Raw genomic sequence first — 25,522 nt, 5'->3', positions numbered from 1 at the left:
TTTGTACATGTCATTGCTGAGCCGGTACTACATCTCTTGTGCATTCTACGAGTAGCTTACAGTGAGTAACAGTATTTAAATATTAAAATTTAGTTTTCTGTGTTTGCAGGCTGCTGTTGCTGTGCCAGTCAAGCCTGATAGTACACCCAGTTCTGAATGAGCCTGCTGCAGGAGCTGGTGGCAGCAAAGCAGGCGAAGGCCAGATCACCTCAGTAGTCTTGCAGAGCCTGCGAGGACCTGGTGCCGTTTTTTTCTCCTGCCTGTTATCTGTTCTGCGTGTGCTGTTGAATATGACACACGAGAGCCGTGAGTACACCGCATATGCTACCCTTGTCTTTCTCTTTATGGTGGCTTTCTAAGCCATCATTACTCCTGGAAGTGTGGTGGTTTCTTTTGTGTGCATGTATGTTAATGCCGATACAGTCTGACCTCAATATGACAAACACTGGTATAACGAAGTAAACATAAAATTTGGTTGGTCATGTCTTTAATTTATGAGCACAATTGCTGACGAATAATTTGGACACAGTGGGGACTGCATAAAAGTTCAAATAATTGTGAGTTTGAAATATCAAATTTGCCAGAGAGTGAGAAACACTAGTAGCCTCTCAAAATATGTCAGAAGCATTGCTGTGCGCAGATATGCTTGCATGCTCCTTGGTCACCCTCTATTTTAACTATTGTCACGCTGTCACTACAGATAGACGAAAGGACGGTTGATGCATGCACCAAATCTCCATTCCCCAGAGGTCGACTGCACTCCCATAGCTGAATGATCACAGGTTTCTTCACAACAGTCACAGTCCAGCACTTCTCTTGCTTCATTGTTGCCCTCCTTGGTGTAGACACTGAGGGTGGAGTTCGTGCCAGTTGAAGCTACTTCATGATTCTGAGTGACAAAAATTCGTAGCAGCAGCCAAAGAAGTTGCCCAAAACTGTATTGATATTTAATGCATAAAGTAACTAACGCTGCGTACTACATAAAGTACTAAACTCTATGTGCATGAAACGCATGACAAATCTCAAATGCAGCCTTTACAACTTGGTGACCTGGCTTGGCAGCCTGGCTTGTTGTTTGTCCCATGGTTTTGGGCATGTTGTGTGGGCTGGATCAGCTGGGCTTCACTACTTTTTGATTTTAGGAGGCGCCAGTGACAAAAACATAGCTCTTTTAGTAGCTGAATTAGCATGCAGTCGTGCAGACAGAGTCCGAATTATTGAATGGTGCGCTGTAAGGCATCCTAAGTTTTGGTTGCCCTTATACATTACGTTTATGGGCTGAGTGGTGGGGCTGTGAAGAAACTGTCTGAGTAATTGAGCATGTACGAATTATCGGTTGGGGACAATGTCCTCCGGCTGTAAATGAACCAAAAATGCAGGATGTGACATTTATCAGTTACAGTGATGCTTTTATATTTAATGAAGCTGAAAATACAGGGGGTTTTTCTTTGTGGCTGCTCGAAATTTTTTTAATAGTTCAATATTGTGAGAGCCTGTTGGGCATGGGGACGTGATGCATGGGGACGTGGCAGAAGGAGGCAACGGACAGTAGTGAGTCAGTGGAAATTGTGTGTGCTGTGTTGTGTGTGTAGATTGAGATGTGGGAGCGTGATTGTTGAACGGCGGCACTGAAATGACTCGACTTGGGGACACTGTGTTGTGACAAATGGTGAGTTGAGAGAAGTGAATCTAACAAAATAAATCACACTGTGTTCACTTAACTAAGTTGCATTAATTAACTTTAAAAAATTAAATAAACAGTCTCTTGCAAGAGCCACATGAACAAATATTTCACATTCAAAGTGAAACTTGGAGAAAAAGTGCTTGTAATGTTGACCTCACTGCCCGCTTGCCTTTCATCGTGTTGCCACTGTTACCAATGGCATGACCCCATGGGTTGGCCTTTCTGCCTCCTGGCCTGCCTGCTTTCTTTTTTATCAACTTTTTTTCCTTTTTCTTTTTCCAGTGGCAAGCAGTTTAGAGATTTAATGCTAGTAGTGTTAATGCTTACGGAAACCTTGATGCTGCACAGAAAGGATGCATGAGGGGATGATTGTGCAGGTTTAGCACATCACTGGCATCACAACATTGCGCTGCCACTGAACGAAAGAAGATAGTAATGACGATTTTCAAGGCACCTCCTCACAATGCCATACCAGTAGTGCCAGTGCCGGCGTGATAAAATGTGGAGTCATGAGATCGGCACGTCATAGGCACTTTTTTTTCTATTAAGTTTCGATTTCATTGGGCTTTTGAATGTGAAATATTTTTTCGCTTAGGTGTTAGAGGAACTTGTGTAAGGAAAGTTTTATCGCTAATTTGGTTTGGTCACCTAAGATCAATAATTTAAAAGATAATTAATGTAACTTTGTTAATTATGCAGATAACTGCATGAGTTAATTTTGGTGCAGCTTGTTTCCCACACTGGGACAATGCTATCGGGAAAAGCGCCGGCAGCGGGAGCGAATGCTTCATCTGCCTCTCGCTTCAGTGGGTTACCGAAACTCGAGATTACGCAACCTCCAATGCTAAATGCGCGGTAAGACAGCTTACATTGTGCCACGCCATCTCAGCGCACCCACTCTTTACACACGCAGCAGATTACCTCTAAGCAGGGCGCGTGGCTGCGTATGCGCTCAGCCATGCGTAATTACGGCCAAGACGCGCCCCAGAAATCGATGCGCACACCAACTTACCCCCACTTTGCCCCCTCGTGCGCACTTGATCGAGTTACCGCGAGCGAGCTCCCTTCCCCCTCTCTCCCTTTGCTCGCACGGGAAGGCGGCACTCTTTAAGCCACCATCTTGTCTCACCCTCGTGCACTTTCACTCGAACCTAAATAAAGCACACGGTGCGTGGGGCGCGATAGGATTTTTTAAGGCGTAAGCCTTCATTGGCTCATGAGTGTCCGGGCTCAATCCGTGGTGGACGCAGGAAAGCAGTGATCACCAGCGAGGGGAGCAAGGAGAGGAGGTGCCATGCCAGTAGCGCTGTGCGAGTGAGTGCGTGGGAGAGCGCGGACATGCGCGGGGGGGTGCAGCCATATGGCTGTGATTGCATCCTATGCTTGCAGCCACGGCGGCGTCCGTTCGCAGAACAGTTCAGACAACAGCTACAGAGGCATTCATAGATAGGCTTTCGCCTATCGCAGTTTAGCTCAGCAAAGTGCCCATACATTATTATCGCACTTTATATGGAACGCGATGCGGCTTCACTTTGGCCGCTCAGCGTGCAATTTGAGAGGTGCATGTGCAAGCAGCCGCTTATAATTCAATCATCTGACCATCTGCATCGGTAGAAGTTTCCATTCATTGTCTCAGCATTCCTTTGCGGCTGCCTGGAAATTTCGTTTTAGAGTGAAACCTCGTTAAACCATAGTTGGCCGGAGCTCGGAAGAAGTATGTACTAAACGGTAGTACTGCTTAACCGAAATAGCATGAGATCACCCGCTTACCTGTCAAAAACAGAACTCAAATAGAGTGCGATGAAAGGGCAAAAACATGCAGTATTTATTCACATCGCGCAACAAAAGTTAGTTGTTTTCATTTGATGCTGTGGCGGCCTAGCAGCGATGACAGCAGCCTCAAGCTTACTGAAGCTGCGAGCCAGCTTTTCAGCCAGTCATCTCTTCTCGGCAAACACTCGCATGGCAGATTCCTCGTTGGTGTTGCATACCGTATTTACACGATTGTAAGTCAACCCCACCATATCGCGCTTGACAGGGGAAAAAAAAAAGAAAAGCATACCTGAGGGCGCATTCGATAGCGAAAATTTATTAGTAGCTGGCATGGTCACTGGACTACTCGTCTTCACTTGCGTCATCTTCACTAGTGCTGCTATCATCATTGCTGCTACAGTCCCATAGCGCGTCATTGTCCAGTGAAATTCCGCATTTGGCAAATGACCACACCACGACATCTTATGGAACAGCAGCCCACGCCGAATTCACCCAACCACGTGCAGCCGCCAGGGAGGCTCTTTTGACATGTCCGGTTGGCGTAAGTTCGTGGTCTTTTGCCGCCAACCACTCGTTGTACTCACGGTGGAGCAGGTCCTTAAAATGCGAAGATCCAGACTTTTTTCATGACCATGTCGCACTTCACTGGCAGGGACCGATCATGCATTTCAGCGACATGTGTCGCAAGCTTGGCCTACAGCTCTGGAAAGCGTCCAGACTTTGGCCCGTGGGAAATTCTTCACTTGCCGTCACAGGTGAAAATTTTGCTTCGCTGCAGTCGCCATTCTTGCACCACCCGTTCAGAAACATCGAACTTGCGGCTCGCTGCGTGGTGATTTGTTTCTTCGGCGTGAAGGATGGCAGCTCTCTTGAACGCTGCTGTGAACGAGCGGCGAATGTTTAGCAGGCCTGGAGCACTCGTGACGACTGAGGAAGCATGGGAGTAGCACGTAGCCGGCAGTCATGCCGGCAGTCAAGTCTAACGCATCAAACCAATGCCTTTAGTCAGACTAAGAGCTACAGGCAAAGAGAAACACGTGAGCAGTGTCTGCTCTTCCAAGAACTACCGGTACTCCTCGCAAGCTCCGCCATTCTGAGGGTGCCACCGCGAACAGAACAGCGGTGCTTCCATGAACTATCAACACCCCCCCCCCATGAGTGTTGTGTGCACTATAAAACTCTCAAAAATGTTGAAAAACCCTTCTGAAAAGCGAACAAATGTGCGGGATAGCGAAAAGCTACAGGCAGAGTCATAGAGCAGACATAAAATTGTAACTATGTTGTAGCTTCCGTTGGTCTCACTTTTTTGGCGGTGTCATGTTTTGGTTTCGACTGTATGTTGACTCCCCCCCCCCTGCACTTCAGATTTTCAAATTTAACAAAATAGGTCGACTTACAATCGTGTAAATACGATATTCTCTGTGCATGGGTGTGGTAGTGCTGCAGAAGTCGCAGGGCGCCTTTTTTCATTGTGGGGCGCTGTTCTCGTCACGACGATTGCATTCATGAGGCTGACGTAACGCGCAGCTTCTACCAATATCGGGCCTGAATCACCTGTGCTGTCGCTTTCCGTGTCGTCCTCATCACTGTCGTTAGGCGACACTTCGGCAACAGAGTCAACGATGGTGAAAAGTCGAACCTCGTAGCCATCATCTTTTTGTGGTTGCAACAATGCTGCCGAGCAACCCCTTCGCATTCCAAATGCCATACACCGTAGTCAACGGTAGATTGCTGTCGCATGCCAGCGCCGACTTCTTCGTGCCACGTTCAGTAGCATGAACGATGTCCAATTTTTCTTCTATGCTGAGCACCCGGGGTTTTTTATCCAAGCATGATGCGAGTCCTTGCTTGCACAACGCCAAAATGATGTTGATGTTGACGTGGCTTCACGTGCAAATGGACAGGGCACTTGGAGGCCGTTGTTCCCATCTCTGAGGCTCATTGTTCTAACAGGCGACGCACCACCGTGATTGCGCGATGAAAAGCAGAAACACTACGGGTTAACCGATACATACGCAATAAGCTGGTATGGTTGATGCGTATACAGAACCCATTAGGTTCAGTGTCCGCGGAGTCGGGTATTTGACTTTGCTACTTTAAAACGAAACTACTGTTTAGGGCGGGCACAGTTTAACGAGGTTTTACTATATAAGTTTTTCCTTACTTACAATGTGCTAATGAGCCTTCATTTGTTGTGAGCATAAAAGTGGCGCTGCCTTCACCTTCGTTTTCGTTGAGTTGGCTTGGCTCGTGTATCAACAGAACGACGGTGGGGGGCCAGCCAGCCATAATGAGGGTGTGTGCTTGGGGAAAAATGCGGTACAAATATAAGAAATATCTGTACAACAACGTGAACTTATTGCACCAGCTTTTTATTTTCAAAAGTGGTTGAAAAGGTCAAAATGTAGGTGGTTGACCGTAAATCATAAAACCGTTTACCGTTGACTTAACATAAAAACCGGACTATAGGTCGGACCGGAATGTAGGTCGATCCCCCAGCTAACGAATTCTAAAAATGAAAAAAATCTTTTTCAATGGCAAAAGTACCAAAAGACACCCTTACCTTGAAACAAATGCGACTCAGCCAGTTGCACAATGGTGACAGTATTTATTTAAACACTGCTCGCATATGCACCCAGCCAAGTTAACAGTATCGCGCGACCATCGACCCGTGTGCTTGTCAGCACCTTATTAACGGCGCTGAGCGGCGAAACAAACGAGATACGCACATGTGTACACATGCACTTACTTTCGCTATTTCGCCGCTCCGTGCCGTGATGATAAGGTGCTGACAAACACGCGGGTTGATGGTCATGCGATACTGTTAAAAATTGGCCGGGTGTACAGTACACAGAAGGGCACGAAGTGCGCAAGCGCTAGCCCGAATCAGAGTAACGGCTTTGATCACAGTCGTCCGAACTAGAGTCGGATGACGAGTGCTTCTTGCTGCCCAGTCCAGCGGCCCGCGCGATCTCTACCGCTTTCAAACGTATGCATTCGGTAGTCACAGGCAGCGATCTTACACGCAGCTCTCGGACGAACTCCACAACCTTGTCTTCCAGTTCTGTGGTCCGTGCTGCGATCCGCCCATGAAATGATGTTTTCTTTTTGTTGCTGCAAGTTGTAATACGTTGCTTTTGCCTCCGCCACTACCGAATGCTCTTTTTGGATACTCCAAGTTCGCGCTGTGCCGCCAGGTTACCGTGGGCTTCCGCGTACTCAGTCACCTTTTTCTTGAAGGCGACGGTGAATTGACATCGGCTTCCGCTCATTTTGAAACAAAATGTAAAAACGCAGCCTTTAACCAATATAACTTTGTGACAATGGAAACGCAAAATACGGGTGCCACAATGTCGCCACGCTGCGCTGCTGCTGATGGCGATGGCGAAGGGTTCACTTGTTGTAAGACTTCCGTAGTTTTTCCGCCAATGTCCGGTACATAAGATGAGGGTCGTCTTTTCGCGATGGTTTTTTGAAAAAAAGTTTGACCTATATTCCGGTTTTTATGGTACTCCTTTGAAAGCAGAACAATGGGCGGCTTTCACAATTTGCAAGGCAGGCTATTGACATCGCTTCATGGGCAGTGTGCTTCATAATGGGCAGTGTATATGACAGAAATTTGCTAACATTCTAATACTTGGATGTGATCATTGCTTTATATTAAATGTAATCGTGAAAAAGACTGTTCATTATTTGCAAAGTACGTATTTGATATTCAATTTGATCCACTTCTGGCACTATTTGACTATTGTTCATGGTCAATTCCACTTTTGTCAAAAATTATTTGCATACCCTTAATCTCACCGAACTAACAGATTAGTGTCTGCATTAAAGCACATCAAACCGCACAGTGAAAGAGAATAGCTGTTGTTATGGTTATTTTTTAATACTTATCTCGTAGTTACTGTCAGTGCACAGTAGCAAATTAAATGTGCATTCAATACTACAGTGGCCAATAACAACAATCGTGACAAATGAATTGAGTGAACTGCAGAGGCTCTTTATAGTCACTCTGGCTTTTATGGAAACTGCCTCATATGTTCTGAAGAGCTTACTAATGCAATCTTTTTTGAAAAGCCTTCAAAACTTGTTTTATTTATAGTGCTTGGGGAACCGAATGAACCTCATGGAACTGATGATGATGATTATTGTTTATTGGCATCCACTTTGAAATGGGGCGGTGACAAATAGTCTTGAATAAAAAAACTATTGTGACTTGCATTTACACACAGCTGCACAAGATGTATTACACAGCGCCGTGATCCTACATATTATTTCCGGAATCTTCCGTTTCTTGCCACCTCGCAAACTAAAAAAAGGTTGCAATATTGTTGGTGTTGGTAGGGGGCAGACATTTCCCGTAGTACCAACTCTCATCACCAAAGCAAAGTACGAGCTATGATCGGAGATAATAGTGACAGATACTGGCAACCTATTTTCATGTTTTAGACATGCATGCTGAAACTTAACAAAAAGCAATAAAAAGTGCAAGAAAAAAACAGGATGTATAAATTACATTTTATTTTTATAACTTGTGATTATAAAAAACAAGAACCACACATATTTCATTCCTACATTAAATACCTTCTTAAATGCCATGACTGCATGGCAAACATGCACTGGCAAACATAGCAGAAGTGACATCACTTGTAGGTGGAACAATCGACATCGCTGTAATGTTGGGCAAAGATGATTGTTACAGCATTCTGTACCAAATATGTATGCATAAAATGTCAGATGGCTTGTTTGGGCCCCTTCAAGTGCTTTTTAGCTTTTGTGTGACTATGAACAAAGTGTTCTTTTAGTCCTATTATAGTATGTGGATAATTTTTTTCTTTCTAGCTTTCCGTCTTTCCTTCTAGTCCGCAGTTCTGGAATTTGTCCTTGTATTATTATTTGATTTTGTATAATATCTTGGATGTTATGGCAATTGTAGTCCCCACCCAGCAGATTACCCATCTATTTTCAGTGTTGGGCAGCAAAGTTGTTGGTAGCCAGCCAGGATTGCTCTCTGCCATCTTGCTCTGCATCTTACAAGCCCCTAAAGCAGTGCCAACGGAACAGCGTTTTGATCTTCTGGTTTTGGTGAGTGTAAAACTATTGCCTTGTCTTCTATGAGCACACGTAGGCATGTTCTTGCCTCTTTTTAGTGGCATTCCGAGTCCAAAGTTGAAAAATTGAATCTTTGGAAAGTGATACCTTATTACTGGAAGCCTCATATTTAAAATCTTTGTTGATTCAAAATGTTAATTCGCTGTAAAATTGGATATGAAGCATCCAAGCTTCATTTTTAATAATTGCAGCTGCACAGCCAGTTTGTGTACAGGAAAACATCTCTTCAGCCTCCTGTGCTCTCTGCCCATTGCAAATACTTTTTTCTTGATCTGTTCCTCAAGATGTTGTACAATTCTTGTGTGTGTGTCAAGACTTGTATAACCCCCTCCTGTGTCTCATCACACATTGGTCATTGTCACCAATGTGTATTTACAGTATTGCACCAAAGCCTTATACCAGTCATTTAGTCCCAGGACTTCGCACGAATAGAAGCACCTTCCTGACACAGCTACTACAATTGACGATAGTGCAGTTTCACATGGCCTTAGTCAATGTGAAGTAGTGCTTAGCGTTATCTGAAACTTGTCAAATCTTACACATTGTTGAAGTTCAGTTGTTATTTCAGACCTTGCATGATGTTGCTAGTAGAAGAGTTCCAACGGAAATGTTTAACAATGCATAGAAAACTGCAGATCAAATTGATCAATTTTCATAGGCGCAGTAATGAAAGAGCTAAAAGAAGGAACTGTCTTGAAGTGGATCCAGCATTTTTGGGAAGGCTGTGACAACCTCGAGGACTGTGCAAGATCAGGACACCTCTTCACCTCATGCAGAAATGAAAACATAGATCCTGTATATTCTTTTGTGCTTAATGAACACCAAGTGACTGTTAAAATGATATCAGAAGCATTTGGTTTGACAAAGTGGTCTGTGCGCTGGATTTTGACTAAAAATGAGGAAAACAAGAAGGTTTGCACCAAGGTGGTGCCAAAACTGCCAACTCCTGGGCAAAAGTTTTTATGAAAAGAATGTTGCATTGCATCAATACTTCTTTTTGGGTAAGTTCGTTCATGTGTGCATGTCTCCCTTCTTGTGGTCGTCTGTTTGCGCTGTTACCGATATGTTTCAGTGTTGCATTGATTGGAAAACTTCAGACAAACAGCAATGAATTCTTGCAAAGGGTCGTCACCAGCTGCAAAACATTGATTTATGAATACACGTAAACCTTGTCATAATGAAATTGAAGGGGGAGCTGAAATTCATTATATTAATTATTGCCCTTTACTGTAGTATTGGAATTGTGGACATACAGTAGTGCCATCTTCTAGTAGCACGGCATGCTCCTTATAGCTTGGCTGCCGGAACTCAAACGAAGCACCGTGTGGCCACCGTCCTGGACAGTTCTGTGTTTTCAAAACAAGGGCAGTTGGTAACCGCAATATGACTGGTCCTAGGCAAACTTCAAACACGAAACACTATACACATGATGTATTTTCACAAAATACCATTCACGGCCACTGGGTGCAGTTGTTCCAATGTAGTCCGCCAAGCTGATTTTGTGTGTGAAGGAAACAATCAAATGTATTCATGTTGTAGCAATATTGTCGCAATGCAGCAGTCATACAAATTCCCAACTCGGGGTTGCATGTGCACGTGTATTTTATCGTGCGATATTTCCATTTTGCTGCAAGCGGTATGTGTCTCGTTGTGTGCCTCTGTTTTGTCTCTTTTTTTTACTTGGAATGGATTTTACCAAATCGCGTGTGAAGCATCGCTTGTCAGTCTATTCAAGTGGATTACATGAAGAGATGGACATTATGTGCATGAAAAACTGAAATGACCACGTAGCTAATTAAAGTGATCCACTAATAAACTGTTAATTATTCACTTAATATTGCAAATTTGACATTGAAACGTAGGGAAGTCCTGTTTGCCTAGTGGAAATCCTGAGGCTGTTGCATCACTTTCAAGGTATTCATCCCCAAAATGCACTTAATTATGCATTGGCATTACACTTTTAGTTTCCAACTCTTATTAAAGCTCTTGTGAACCTGTTAGAAGAAATGCAAATATATTTCGTACCATATTTTGGAGATGCAGATGTCAGTATTAATGCTAGTCAGAGTCTTTAGCAGGCATTACTTTACAACTGCTCAATTTCAATGCATATTTCAACATATGACAAAGTTAACAATTACGAAGACAAGCGAATCTTTTCAATTATAGCTTCCTGTAAATTGCGATGTTCCGTGGAAATAATGTCCACCTCTTCAGATAACCCACCTAAACAGGCCGAAAGCGCTTTCAAGGCGTATCTTTAAAAAGGTATTCGTTATAACCGAAAACATCTAAGAAAAATAAATAAATAAATCCGTGTTTATTGCAAATGAGTCTGAATTTAAGGGGAGACGTGGCAATGAAAACATTTTTTTATGGGAATGAATTGATTAAATTTCGCGTGCAGAAGTGATTTGTTATTCTGATCTCATAACTAAAATCAGTTTTGTGCTATCTATTATCAGTGTCTACCAACCAGGAAAACCGGGAGTTTTCAGGGATTTTTAATAGTGTGGAAATACTCAGGGAAAACTCGGGGAATTTGTGCTTCTATCAGGGAAAATTAGCTGTAGTTGTATTGAAAGGGAACAGAAGTAGTGGTAATGCTGGCTCGAGTAACAGAGAGGTATTGTAACGAATCGTCTTTGACGCCGTGTCGTCAGCTTGAGCAGTTGCCAGTGTACAGTCAACAACCGACCTTTCGGACTCCCGATCATTCTGACGGCTTCACGGCACCACCACGTACCCGATAAAGCTTATGTATAAGGACGTCTGAAATTTCGGAAGCAAGAACCCCTTGCTGTCCAATTTTCCTGACTTTTTGCCGTGACAGCAGGTCCAAAACTGCATGAATGCCACCACCTCACTGCCTTGAACCGGCGCTATCGCACGCAGATCTGCTGGCAGCCGTAGCCACCACTGCAGCAACGCTAGGCCTAGTTGCTTTGACGTTCCCTATTAAGCTTCTTCCCGTTTGGTGCCATGTTTTTTCATGGAAAAAATTCACCGTAACAAGCATAACACAGCATAACACGCGGGGGAAGAGGCAATTGCCACAGGAAACAGTATGTAATCCTTAATTCTACATGCGTCCACCTGCCGTCTCCTGTCACAGTACGAGCACCGGTATACCTAAAGTGCACTGGCAGGCCTTCAGAGCTTTTTCACATGTGGCTGCGGCGAGCTTAGCCCTTAACTCTTTCGGTACCACACCTATTCAAATCGATCACCGGTGATGATGCCTTAGATCACCGATGTCGACATGTTGGAGCCAATTCTTATCCACTTGAGGCCATCCAGTAGTTAGTACAGGCACTGACTGCACTTTCAGAATCAGTTTAAATTTTTGCGCTCTGGCGATGTGATTTCTGATGGAGCTTTTTGCAAAGTAATGTGAGTTTGTTGTAATGAAAAGAGGCATAGCATCACCTTCTGCTGCGCTCGAGAAAAAGCATACCTCTCACGATTACTCTGCACTAGCATCAAAATTTTGTAATCAAATGACTTCCAGCAAGTCAAGGGTTAAATTATATCGCCGGCTTTGCCGTCTGACAGTGCTGAGCGGTGATAATTAACTGGAAATGACGTCAGCTGTTCACCAGCAAGCTTTGGTTTGGAGTCCGAGTCATTTTATTCCGCCAAAGTGTATTTCTGAAGGTCCGTCGCATGTCCAACATGTGGACCTGGCTTTTTCAACCAGTTTTCAAGAGTTTCCAACAGCAAGGAGCGCTGCCGGTGTCACTGCGCAGTTATAGAAAGTCGCTCCCATGGTGTTGTCCCGCACGGCTGCACTCTCGCTTCAGTTTAGTGATGAGGACTTGAGTTATGATTCCAAAGATGACAACAAAGCTCTGACAGCGATGGTGTTGAGTCAGCATGGGACATGTGCAGCTGTTCACTGGCGAGTTTCCTTTACGGCCTTGAGCGGCCTCCTTCCTTGTGTGCGCTTATCTTCCGATTTTTCGCACGACCTGAGAGCTCTACTGATTATCTTCAGGGTGCATACCTCACTTGGTTATGATGTGCTGCCATCAACAGCAGAGAAATTTCTGTTCATGCCAAGAAGGCTGCCTGTAGCACATCTCGGCCCAGCACTACAGATCAGCGCAAGCCAGTTTACAACGGCGTGGGATTTCTTTCTACTCTTCTTCTCTGCAGAGGTGATAAAGACAATCTGCAAAAATGTAAACAGATATGATTGGATGCATAATCTTGTAGTTGCCCAGCTACGCTGAGAGTAATCGGTCCTGGAAGAGGTGCATGACTCTAGACGAACTGGTGAAGTACGTTCCTTGGGCTTCTCATCAGACCATCCTCAGAAGATGCCGAAAAGACAGAACTGCGAAATGTTATGAGGACCGCAAAGTTGAACAAAAACCAGACATTTTGTGGGAAAAGTGCCAAGTGCACCTATGCATCACAATATCCAGGAACTGCTTCACTGCATGGCATGAGCGTGGAACTAGTCTTCGTTTCTTTTTTGTATCCAAAAAAATGGTGTTGTACTGAGCATTTATTTTTTCAGACACTATTCTTGGGTTATTTATCTTTGAAATGTATCTTCTGAATTTCCTTTGATATTAATGTTTTTGTAGACATGTTTTTTTATTGTAAATATTTAGCTATGCCATACCGACGAGCTAAAACTTTTACCTTTCATAGATTGCTGTGAGCTTGTTTTTGGGCATACAGATATGGCAGAGGTAATATTTTGTGTGTCACATGACTATATGATGCCTCTCGAATCATGATAGCTTGACTGAGTTATCAGTTTTTGTTTATCACTTTTGTTTTGTTATCAGTTTATCAGTTTTTGCCTCTGCTCTTTGCACTCAATGGATACTGTACCACTTGTAGCAATGCTGTGGGATATAATATCATTTCAATTTCTGTGCACTGCTGATTTCCTAGCTGTCTTCTCTTGTTTGTAGTTACCCTTTCTGTTTGCTAACATTATTCCTCTCGCCAACTCGATAAGTGTACATCACTTGCCTAAAAGCCAAATGGCAGCAATCATTGGCTGGTACGTTTTTGCCACTTGTATTGTCACCACTGAAGGGAACTATGCTTATTGTTTGCGCTTGTTTTAAGGTCAAGCTACATTTCTAACTATACTTTTATATGCACAGATAATGTAGTAACATGAGAACGATGCTATGCTCACAGTGAGTATGCCACTACCATCTGCAGTTGTCTTCATTGGCTATTACTCGGGTATGACAGACATGGGATAGCGAAGGGAAATTCATGAGTTTTCATGGGGAAGGTGTGGCAAAACATTTGATACATCCTTTTAGACACCACATAAATTGTGGGCTTCTCGTCTGTCTCTTGACATTCAAAAGATAAAAATTGCTCTGAGACAAACGCTTCACAGTTGGACTGTTGCACCACAGCTTCCAAGTGCTGTTACGTGTCTTTCCTTTGTTGGTATGTATGCTATGTTTTATCTGTGTTATGCTTTATGTTCTAACTCGTGTATAGTCATCTTCATAATTGTTACCTTGTCTTCTGTATCTGGATTTAGTCACTTGGATTACTCATCAACCTGGTGGAGCACTGTGAGGAGAACAGGGAGCGCCTGGCTGATACACAAACAGTGGGTTCGTTCGAGTCCGTCTGTGACCAGATGGAGATGCCGGCGTTCAATGCTCTCATGGATGTGAGTAGGCATTTAAATTGTGTCCAGCATGCTAATGTGCACAGAGCTTCCAGTTCCAAACCAGGTCTTGGTGTTCTAATTACTTTAAATGACCTCAGACCACTTCTTACATTTTTAAAACACATTTAAAGTAAACACATTTATTGTGTACAAAAACTATAATGGTAACCTTTGTCAAAAATTACAGTACTGTGTGCTCCAGGAAAGCTTCAATCTTAAAAAGTAATCGTCTTGGGACCTTTCAATCCTTTTCTTCGTGTGTGGTAACACCAGCAAGACCAGGCCTAAAACATCATGATGGCAGGAGTTTTTGATTGGACAATTCACAAACAGTGTTAGTTCTGCTACATCTGCCAGTTGCTCTTTGCCATGCAGTCATGCATGCACTGTTTCCTTGTTGTCATAGTGCCATAGCGCTATGTTGACACGATGTGTTGCCATACAAGTACACTACACTGACATGGCACTGATGCCAATGAGATACTAATTCCATCAATCAACTGACACATAAACAGACACAGTCACTGAAAGACTAGTTTGTCACTTAGCCACTAATGGCACCTATGCAAACAATAACCACAACTTGCTGTTGATGTTTGTGGTGCAAACAGTTAGGGAAGAAAGAAGAAACAGACAGGAAGAGCACCAATTTTCAACTAATCTTATTTCAGGAAAATCTGCGTATTCTTTGAATGCTTGGATAGTGCAAATCTAGAAAGAGTAATAAAAAATAAATGTACATGACCTGAGACACTATTGCATAGCCATATCAAGCAACTGAAACTCCCTTTTGTAAAGTGATGCTGAAGGTATACTGATACATAAGGCACCCTTCTTCTTAATGTAATATGCTTCCATTAGCTCTCGTGCCATCATATCACAGCTTCTTTGGAGAATGCACTTCCTTCGTCAAACTTTTGTACCTCAAGCATCTACAGCTGTGCACCAACTAGTAGCCCAACATTGTACTTTGCTAAACCACGAATCGCCTTAGTGTGAACGGCTTTTGTGTTAGCAAAGCCGATAAAACCAGCCTTCCTGTTGTCGTTTGACCAATGATTGGCTGTTGAGCAAAAACATTGCACTGACATGACTGCCTTTGTCTGTGTGTATTTATAATGCATGAACTTCAGCACCGTCCAATTGCCCACATCAAGTGTGAGCTGATGTTGGTTTTGTTCATGTAATGAAATATTCATGGAATGAAATTCATCAGTCTGAGGCTAACAATATACACACAGTAAACCCTCCTTATAACAAAGGGAACGGGATGGCCAAAAATTTTTATATAAGTGCTAATTTAACGAAAGCGACTTGCATCATAAGAGCTAAAAAAGTAGTGCTGAAAAGCACACACTGTGGAAGTCTAATACTAGTGTCACGCGGCGCATTTTCGATCGCGATCGAGCCAGATTTGGATCGAATTTCTCGGTCGCAATTGGCTCCTTTGCGCAAGCTGCGGGAGGGAGCCAACAGAGTCTTGGTTTGGGTGACTTTAGGCATGCTGGGGACACAAGGTGGTGCCGAGTAACATTTAGTTGTCTGTTCCGTTGCACACTATTTTCACAGCGCCGTGGTGCCATGGCGGCGCTGTCACTTGATGCTTATAACGCATGGGTGCAGCACGTGAATAAGCCCTCGAAATAAAACTAAAGGTAGAGGCATTCTTTTATCTTACCGCCCGAGCCAACGAGTGAGGGCAGGTGAGGAGGTCCGGGCCTTATTCGTGTCACCCTGTTGGTGGAGTGGAGTTGAAGTGAATTAGAAGAGGGTAGTGGGCTCACTCGTTGGCCGGCGCCATTCATTGTGATGACGCTGGCTATGTCGCCATATTGTGCATCGGCGCGCCTCTGCAACCGCCACCTTCAATGCTTCTCCGCAGTTTGCAACCAGCGTATTGCTAGAAGTGATTCCAGGCTTGTCTTTTATCTTGCTGGCTATACTGTGTGAAAGTGTGTGATGAAAATGAATTGCCAAGTTTGTACAAGCCTGCTAACGATGTCACCGCAAGGATATTTTCAGCTTGCTTGCTTAACAACCTTTCGTGACAAAGAGAGACTGTTGTACCCTTCTAGTCATCTGTACAGTTTTGTGACGAAACTGGACAATATGTTCATGAATTGCCTCTCCTGCCACGAGCTGCATTCGGACAGCATTTTGGATTTACTGGGAGTTGTGAAAGAAAGGTTTTCACAAGTTGGGCATACACAACATGCCTCTGTTCTGTCAGCAAACATAATCAGCTTTTATGTAGTTTTGCAATTCTTTTTTTTTTTTTTGTCAAAGGCATTAATTCTGACAGATCAGAGAAGCGAGAAAAGGCGAACATTTAAAGTTGAGCCGCTGTTTGTCAAGCAGAAGTATCAAGTGATGAAGTGTGAGAATGGCTGTATCAAATAAATGTTCATTATTTGTGCTCAGGACTTGAGAGTCGCCTCCTATTTAGCTGTCCATTTTCATAGTGCATGTATTATAGCCTTGTGTAGAAATAGGTAGCTCACAGTGCCAAGGTTTAGAAGAAGTACTGCAAGGATATCCAGCTGAAATCTTTTAAGTTGTGGCTTACATGACATTAATAGCTCGTGGTAAACTTTTCAAAGTATGTTTGCGTCAGAGTCAGCATCGGCAGTAATTTCATGTGACCGTAAAATGCATGCATGATGAAACAATGCTAAGCTTTTTTCCGACAAAATACTAAGAAAGGATCCAATTAGAAAGGATCCAATTAGAAAGGATCCAATTGGAAGTGCAATTGGAAAGTTCGTCATCGCTGCTTTGCCCATGCCACTTCAATACAAATGCATGTGAAATATGCGCACCAACCCACCTATGCGCATAGTTCTGCGCGCATTCTAATCGCGCGTTCGCACGAGTAATAATGGTGACTGAGGTTTGGAAAAGACGCTATTTTCTGCAGCCCTATTCGCACGAGTACTGACCGTCTGCAGTGAATTTTATCTAATGCGCTAACAGCAGAACCATGTGCCCAGCCTTATGCATGAATATAGGTCAACGCATGTGCCTCGCGCTTTTTTCAAAATCTCAACTGCATTAGTGTCGCGAGTTATACTGCACAGATTCATGTGCAATTCCATGTAAATATGATGACATTGCAAGAAAACAGCATGGTTTTAATCGGGCACAAGCACCTCCATCAGGCAACGTCTTACATTGAAGCCGCTAGTGGTGCCACCGCACGTGTAGCATACTCGGCATCAGGCAGGGGACCCAAGTAAGCCCACTACCCCTCTTCTAGCTCACTTTAGCAGAGCTGCAAGGTTGCGCTCAAGCCGTTTCCGCAGAAACAAGTGCACGAGCATCCGCACACTGGCGGCCGTGCCTTTTGTTATCTTGGTTTTTTTTTACTTGCGCCAGCACCCCATGACATTGCTCTTGATTGCAGTGATCGTGGATTCGGCGATTGCGACAGTCGGCATGCTGCATAGCGCAATCGCCACAATCAAAAGGAACAAACTGAGAGGAGGAGCAGTGAGGGAAGGTGCATGTGACAAGGAGAGGCCATGAGTGCCGCCATGACTGTGCACCTGCTCGCTGCTGATAACATGCATGTAGCATGGAAGAAAAGGGTGCGCAGGCGGCACGATGGTGTAGCTGGCAACAGAGAGGGTCGCTTAGCACGAAAGGCACTGAGCTCAGCCGTGTCTATGCGCACACCCCTTGACAGTTCGCTCTAAGCGGGCAGCTGATTGGTATGCTTCGAGTAATCCGGTTAAACATGTATCTATTTCGGTCGAGAATGGGAGAGATTTCGAGTAAAGTGGCTTCGTTATAACAAGGGTTTATTGTACTTTCATTTTCACAATCTCCACTTAAAGTGCAATTAGCACAATCTTTGCTATTATAATTTAATCAGAGTCCATTGCACCTTTAGGAACTATATATGCATCAGTATTACATTGTACTACCAGGTAATTAAGCAAGAGGTGTTCTACTTTACAGTGTCCTTATCATGTTTCATTTGATGAGTATATTACCTGCTATTGGTGCGTTTGGGATGAAGTAGAGCACTTATGACAAAGAAAAGTGCTTTTAGAATTCAGTTGAGACCATGAATTAAAGTTGAGCATTCATTGTGTCGTAGGGTGTCTGTCTAAGAAGTGGTAAATGCTGACACAGTGAACTGTCAATATCAGTATATGCTTGTGCTGCCCATGTGGCGCTGCGAGAATTAAGAAAACGGCAGTCAGCAGCACCCTCCATGCCTTGCTTCTTTTATTTCGGGTACAGTTGAATTCCCACTACAATGAAATTGGTGGCGCTTTCCAAAAAGTTTTGTCACTGCGGAGCTTCATAGATGTGAAATTTACAAGCGAACACGAAACATGGTTTAGCAGCACAGGAAGGAAGTTTTAATTGCAAAAGTGTGAGTTTGGCTTCCTTGCACTTGTTGGCGAGCAGTGATGTGACACGACTTTCGCATTCAGTCAGGTGAGCCATCACGATAATGTAGCATGCATTTCTGATAAAACTCCAGATTGTACTATTGGTAATGTGATATGCTGCTGGAATGAGGGCATGCTCTGTGGCACTGCCATCACAATCCGATGAAGGAAAATAATCTTATACATGTGTCATGTTTTTGTTATTGCTAATTTCTTCATGAACACTGACGTGGGAGTTGGCCTTGACAGTCATGAGGGTGCTGACGCAGCAGTGGCGTGCTTTTGCATCCCATTTAACTCAAAGTGACAACTTTTTAAAGTGAATAGCTTTCCTTAACTCTTTCAGCCGTTTTCGTGGTAGCTCGGTGGTTAGTACAACGGTGGTCAGACTTGGGAGAAGGAAGGCGAGGAAGCACATCCTTGCGAGAAACATGTGCTTGGTCAACCAAGTTGCAAGGGGTAGGAGGGAATCGCGTGTTACGTATCGCATAACTGATTGGTGGGGAGGGGTGGGAAGAAGGGGGGGTCAGTGCACTGTAGCTCCCTTGCTCGTTCGCTGCAGAAAGGTGAGAAAAAGGGTGCGTGCTTTTGGGCAAGCTAGTGGCAGGGAAGAACCAGAGGGAGAAGGAGGTGGGGTGGCTGTCAATCAGTTGTTCGCTCGTTCGTCACACATCTCACTGGCCACTCGGGAATGGCCAGCCTATCGTAGACAATGCGTCACATGAGCATCCATAGCGGATTCTTGCCCACAAAGTATACATGGCAAATGTAGGCAAGCGTTCCGTCGAACGCTGACGGTGTTGACGCCAACACATCAAGGAGAGCAAGAAATTGATGCGTTTACCCTCCACAACTGCCTCGAAGGAACTCCAGGGAGGCGAGGGAAAGGACATGAGCTCTTGGGGATTGTGAGGATTGGGGCAAGGAGTTGGGGGGACTTGTTCGTTCATTTGGGCTATTTGCTTACATTTACAATCTTTCTCAATGGTTTCTGCATAATTTTTTAAGTGTAAATGTCTCCAGAACACCAGAAAGATGTGATGCAGCTTTGTTGCCACCAGCTTAACAATAATGTATCTTGTGAATGAGCTTTTGTAATGAAAGGTATGCATATCACCAATGTACAGTGAAACCTCGTTAAACCGTAGTCGGCCGGAGCTCGGAAAAACTACGTACTAAACGGTAGTACTGTTTAACCGAAATAGCATGAGATCGCCCACTTACCTGTCGAAAACGGAACTCAGAGAGAGTGCGATGAAAGGGGAAAAAACATGCAGTATTTATTCACTTCGCGCGACATATGTGTTATTTTCGTTTGATGCCGCCGCGGCCTAGCACGATGACAGCGGCCTCAAACTTACTGAAGCTGCGTGCCAGCTTCTCAGCCAGCCCCCTCCTCTCGACAAACACTCGCACGGCAGATTCCTCGTTGGCATTACGTATTCTCCGTGCACGCGCGCAGTAGTGCTGCATAAGTCCCGGGGCGCCTTTTTCATTGCCGGGTGCCGCAGTTCGGAAAACTTTTGGTTTGGAATAGTTACGTTATCGCGCCCCTGTTCTCGTTGCGACGATTGCATTCATGAGGCTGACGTAGCGCGCAGCTTATGCCACTGTCGGGCCTAAATCGCCCGTGCTGTCGCTTTCCGTGTCGTCCTCATCACTGTCGCTAGTCGACACTTCGGCAACAACAGAGGCAACGATGGCGAAAAGTCGAACCTCGTAGCCGACATCTCTTCGCGGTCGCAGCAGCGCTGCCGAGCAACTTCGCATTCCAAATGCCACACACTGTAGTCAGCAGCAGATCCATGTCGCGGGCCAGCGCCGACTTCTTCGTGTCACGTTCGATAGCACGGACGATGTCTAATTTTCTTCTATGCTGAGCACCCGGCGTCTTCTTTATCCGAGCTTCGGCATGACGCGAGTCCTCGCTTGCACGACGCCACAACGCTCTCTGGCGCGGCGTCGAAATGATGTTGATGTTGATGCGGCTTCACGTGCAAACGCACAGGGCGCTTGGAGGCCGTTTTACCGATCTCTGAGGCTCGTTGTTCTGCTGGGCCGCCCGATGGAGACGACACACCGCCGTGTTTGCGCGACGAAAAGTGGAAACGCTACGTTTTAACCGATGCGTACGCAATAAGCTGGTACGGTTTATGCGGATACAAAATACATTATGTTCAATGGCCGCTGAGTCGGGGAATTGACTTTACTACTTTTAAATCGAAACTACTGTTTAAGCGGGTACGGTTTGACAAGGTTTTACTGTACATGAAAACTTGTTCGGTCACCATCTTGTGATGGCAATGGTGATGACTCTCTCTCTCATGGTAGGCTATTGCTAATGATACCTTTAGGAACTTCCAATGACAGTGGATGCTTGCATGTTGCTCAGTTGTCAACACTCACAGAAGTAACTTTCGAGTATTATGTTTTCATCTTGGGAGTTGGTGGTGTTGTGGCTTGCTGCATGAAACATTTGTTGAAACAAAAATCGGACCCTTCACAGACTTTGTTGTGGCAGTATTCTTGATGCATTGCATTGTGTAGTACACTGAAAGGGAAGAAAGGAAACTTCACTGTGCTTGAAATTTTGTTGAAAAAGTATTCGTTGTGCAGGGATTTGACTGTGTACAAAAAGCAGAGCCTCTGCTAATCAATGAGTGCATGGAGCCCTGGTATGTCTGTCTGTCTGATCTACGCTGCAAATTTCAAATAATTTTGTGCATAGGAGGTGTGCATTCACTCTACATCATGAAAGCAGGAAAAGTTTGTGCTGAATATGTAAGGGGCACACAAGAAGCCATAGGTGCAATTTCCTTTGCCACTTTCAAGTGCAGCTCAGGTTGCATATCTAGCTGCAGCAAACTTATGCGATGCATATTCATTCACTTTACATGCAGAATCTCAGAACTGTAGTCCCTGAACACTGATTTAATCAACTAACCAAGCTTATGAGAGTATGAAATCAGCTGCGAGCGTTTGCACTGTGACTGGCAGTCTGACCACCTGTTGTATGTGTTGACGCTTGCTGCTGTTAGACGGATGGCCGTAATCATGTTTCTGTGGCAAATGCAGAATTCCTGGCTGTGACAATCGATAAATCGCATGGTTCAGTTGCTGTAGGCTGTGCAATTACATGTGGAAAGATTGCATGTAGCAAAAATAAACGAATAATGCAATAGCACTAGGTAAAGGTTTTATCTACTACCATTGCTGCTGTTGGTTCCACGTCAGCTGGTTTTGTTTGGCTTGTCATCACGGCAACCTGTATTGCGGACAGCATGTGTCATGCTTTGAGCTTTTGCTTAATTGATTGTGCTGTTTCACCCACGTTTTCCACCTGCCGTGCATTTGCGTTATCGCATATTAAAAGCGTGCAGTAGGCTTCCAAAGCCACTACGCTTCGCACGATGTAAAACAGATAGGTCACCATGCTTATCGCAATAGTGTTGGCGGCGATAGCTGTGAATGCGGTGTGCGACGACCCGGGCAGAGATGTGCTGGTACTGGAATAGAAAACTGAGAGCGTGCTGTCATTTTCATGTCAGATGGGTGGGCGAATATTGTGGGGAAGCTGCTGCGGCAGGCGACGCTTCTCGATAGCGCACGCCTTGTGCCTGTGCTTGTTTACATGGGATCTAGCAGCCGGAATACGTATCATACGATTGCAGTTTAACAATGTACTGAACGTTGGTGCTGAAAGATCCTGTTTTCCGGGAACGTACAAACAGATGAAAAACAAGCGTAGCTGTATTGGGCAATTTCTTGCGTTCTTGATCACAAGCATTGGCACCGGGAAATCGTATGTAATGGGATCATATCAATGAGGTTCTACTGTACTATCACTTTCGCGAGATTTCGTGCCACTCGGCACCGGATGTGTCAGTGTGTACTGTCATCTTCATTTCTGGCACTGTGCAAAGCTCTCTATCTGCCCACAGTGCCAGGAATGCTGTCAGCCACGTACTTCTACAAGTTCGATGCAGTGTCATGTAAAGTCTTGCAGAAACGCTCAGGTGATCGCTCAAGAATACCACCCCTGTGCGCTTGGTATCAGTGGGCAATGAAGCGCAAATGGCGACGACGCGCCACTTTCATTATGAAAGCTAATTTCTAAAAAAATCTTTTCTGTGAAAGTAAATTCCGCACATATTGTTTTTTCTGATCGCAAACATGGGGGAATGCTACACACACATAGAGAGAGAAAGAGAGTAGAACCCCGTTGATACAAAGTAAGCAGCTGCCACTTCAATGGGGGCTGCCATATCATGTGATTGGCATACTATTTCATGATCTTTAGGTTTGGGCTAAATACAGACACATAGACCTGCTTGCATATTGCGCCTTGAGCAGTGACAAAATACTATTTCATGGAGTGCGTAAAGTGGTCCCCATTTTTTAATTTGACTTTTGCTGTATTTTCGTAGTTGGCCATACGCAGGTTTTGTAGCTGTTTTGTCATTATGGTTTGCTCCCACGTGAACACTTGTTTCTTGGGCACACAGCTGTTCACAGACAAGGTTGAGGCGGCCCACCAGTCTGAGGAGCAAGCCAATGAGCTGCTGAGTACTCAGGAGAAAAAGATGAAAGCTTCCCTGGAACCTCAAAAAGGGGAGCCACTGCCTGCCAGCCAACAATCTGCACCTTCTCAGGCTGATGACCTTGAGGAGACCCTTATGAAAGGTAAGGGCACAGTGGTCCTGCTCTACTTTGCATACTTTACTCGACACAACCTCCCCTACGCTGATTGCTTAAAGAAGTAGGAGTACTTATACAGAATGCAGGGTTCACACATCTCCTTGAAGTCCTAAAAAAACCCTTGAATTTAGAAAAAAAAATTCAAGGGCTTTAAAGCTCCTTGAAAATAATGTGTTCCTTGAGTTCCTTAAAAACTAGGGTTGGGGATAACTCTTGAACCTTCAAAGTACCGAAATTCGTATAGAGGCTATGTCATGAAACTCCACTGGGGGAAAATCCAGACATTTTGTTTTGAGAGTGTCACTAAACGATTGCAATTGGCATGTGCACAGCCATCAACGACAGGCTTGTTTAAGTCGCAGTTACCATCGTGGAACTAGTCAAAGTCGGGTCCAAGCGGCCAGGCCATGCCACTATTGTTTTGCTTGTCTACACCACAGCGATTGTGGCTCCATTCTCAAGCCTCAGGCTCTAGAAGTGCCTGGTGGAAAGTAACTTTCAGCCGTTTGACTTTAACACGGCAAGTATCCTTGGCTGAAGTCAAACACTATACTAACCATCATGCCAGAATGCAATTGACATGATTACAATAGGAATGTCAACTTAGAGAAGCGACCGGAAGAGCTTAAGGCATGCATTAGCAGCTGCTGCTCAGCTGCAAAAAATTTGACATCCTTGAAATCCTTGAATTGTCCTTCAATTTTGAGTCAAATGTTCTGCACAGACCCTTAAAATGTCAAAATTGACTTCTTCATAGTGTTCATAGATTTCTGTGTTTTCATGGTAAACTTCGCTATAAAACCATATTCATTACTTTGTTATAACGATTGTTCACTCTCAATGCTAACATCACCTGCCAGAAGGAAGCGGTAGGGTAGGATAGGTAGGGGAGTTGCAACACGGTGAACAGAAGCCAACAAAGGGCCCACGGTGAACTGACCAAGAACCCCAAAAGCTTGTTTTCTGCCGTGCCTTTCTTAGTGAGATGGCTGCTCTCACACAGCTATCAATGCTAAGCCATCTTTGCCAGCAGAGTGCTACAAGCCTTTGATTTCATGGTACTTACTGATCAGGGATTTTGTACAGCGCTTGTCACTATGCATACATAAACCAGCAACACTTCACCATTGTCTTAATAAATTTCAATGTTGAGTGATCACTGAGAACTCAACGCAGGGATTGGATTTTGTAATAATCCACTTTATTTTTTAAGCTTATCTTTTTTGCCACTGTGGTCGATCTTGGCGATAACAATTGTGTAACTGCGTCTGAGCCAATGACAAAAGGCAAAAAAGAATGGAAAATAGATTGTTATAAGATAGTGTTTCATGACATAGAAAATCTCTTGGCCCCACATGTACAGGACTTTGTTCTGAATGGGGTTAGGCAGTGTAGCATGCACCAGAGCATCCCCCCCTCCACATACCTAAACCCGCCGTGGTTGCTCAGTGGCTATGGTGTTGGGCTGCTGAGCACGAGGTCGCGGGATCGAATCCCGGCCACGGCGGCCGCATTTCGATGGGGGCAGAATGCGAAAACACCCGTGTACTTAGATTTAGGTGCACGTTAAAGAACCCCAGATGGTCGAAATTTCCAGAGCCCTCCACTACAGCGTGCCTCATAATTAGAAAGTGGTTTTGGCACATAAAACCCCACAATGTTTTTTTTTCCCACATACCTAAAGCCACACACTGCGCTGATTGTTTTATTCTGCCATAATACACTCCACGCCCATTACAATGGATCAGCATACTTTCGAATATATAACAGACCATTAATCTCACTTAGCAGTTTAGTCTGCGTATATTATCAGTCCAATAAATTCCATTTTTAACAGACCTGACTATAACGGACTATCTTGTACAGTTAAAGCTCGATATAACAAAGTATTTAACTTTTCATAACCTCTTGTCCTTAAACACCATGTATTTAGAACCTCAATATAACGAAGTGTGTTTATATGCCACTTCAATATGACGAAATTTCGCTTCCGCAGCTTAGGAATGCGGATACAATGCGAAAACTTTCGGGGACGCAGATGGTCAAATGATTGAATTACAAACGGCTGCTTGCAAACACACCTCTCAGATCGCATGCTGAGGGACAAGAGCCACCTCTGAGGTTGAGCCGTATCATGTTCCATATGAAGTCCAAGTGCGATAAGATCTTATCGCACCCCCTGCACTGTGT

The 25,522-nt window shown here is 44.4% G+C and overlaps 1 protein-coding gene across 1 annotated transcript in view; it reads left to right on the top strand.

Annotated features, from left to right (window-relative positions):
• Nucleotides 1-25,522, top strand: part of LOC126548518 (wings apart-like protein homolog) — a 115,306-nt gene that overhangs the window by 58,873 nt on the left and 30,911 nt on the right. The window contains exons 12-15 of the mRNA XM_050196740.3: nucleotides 110-306; nucleotides 8,427-8,542; nucleotides 14,097-14,231; nucleotides 23,140-23,317. Of these exons, the coding sequence (XP_050052697.2) occupies nucleotides 110-306; nucleotides 8,427-8,542; nucleotides 14,097-14,231; nucleotides 23,140-23,317 (626 nt within the window). The remainder of the gene's footprint in view (nucleotides 1-109; nucleotides 307-8,426; nucleotides 8,543-14,096; nucleotides 14,232-23,139; nucleotides 23,318-25,522) is intronic.

This window comes from Dermacentor andersoni, chromosome 1 (genome assembly GCF_023375885.2).
Source record: "Dermacentor andersoni chromosome 1, qqDerAnde1_hic_scaffold, whole genome shotgun sequence".
In the NCBI taxonomy this organism is placed as follows: Eukaryota; Metazoa; Arthropoda; class Arachnida; order Ixodida; family Ixodidae; genus Dermacentor; species Dermacentor andersoni.
This window is presented reverse-complemented; position numbering and strand designations above follow the sequence as displayed.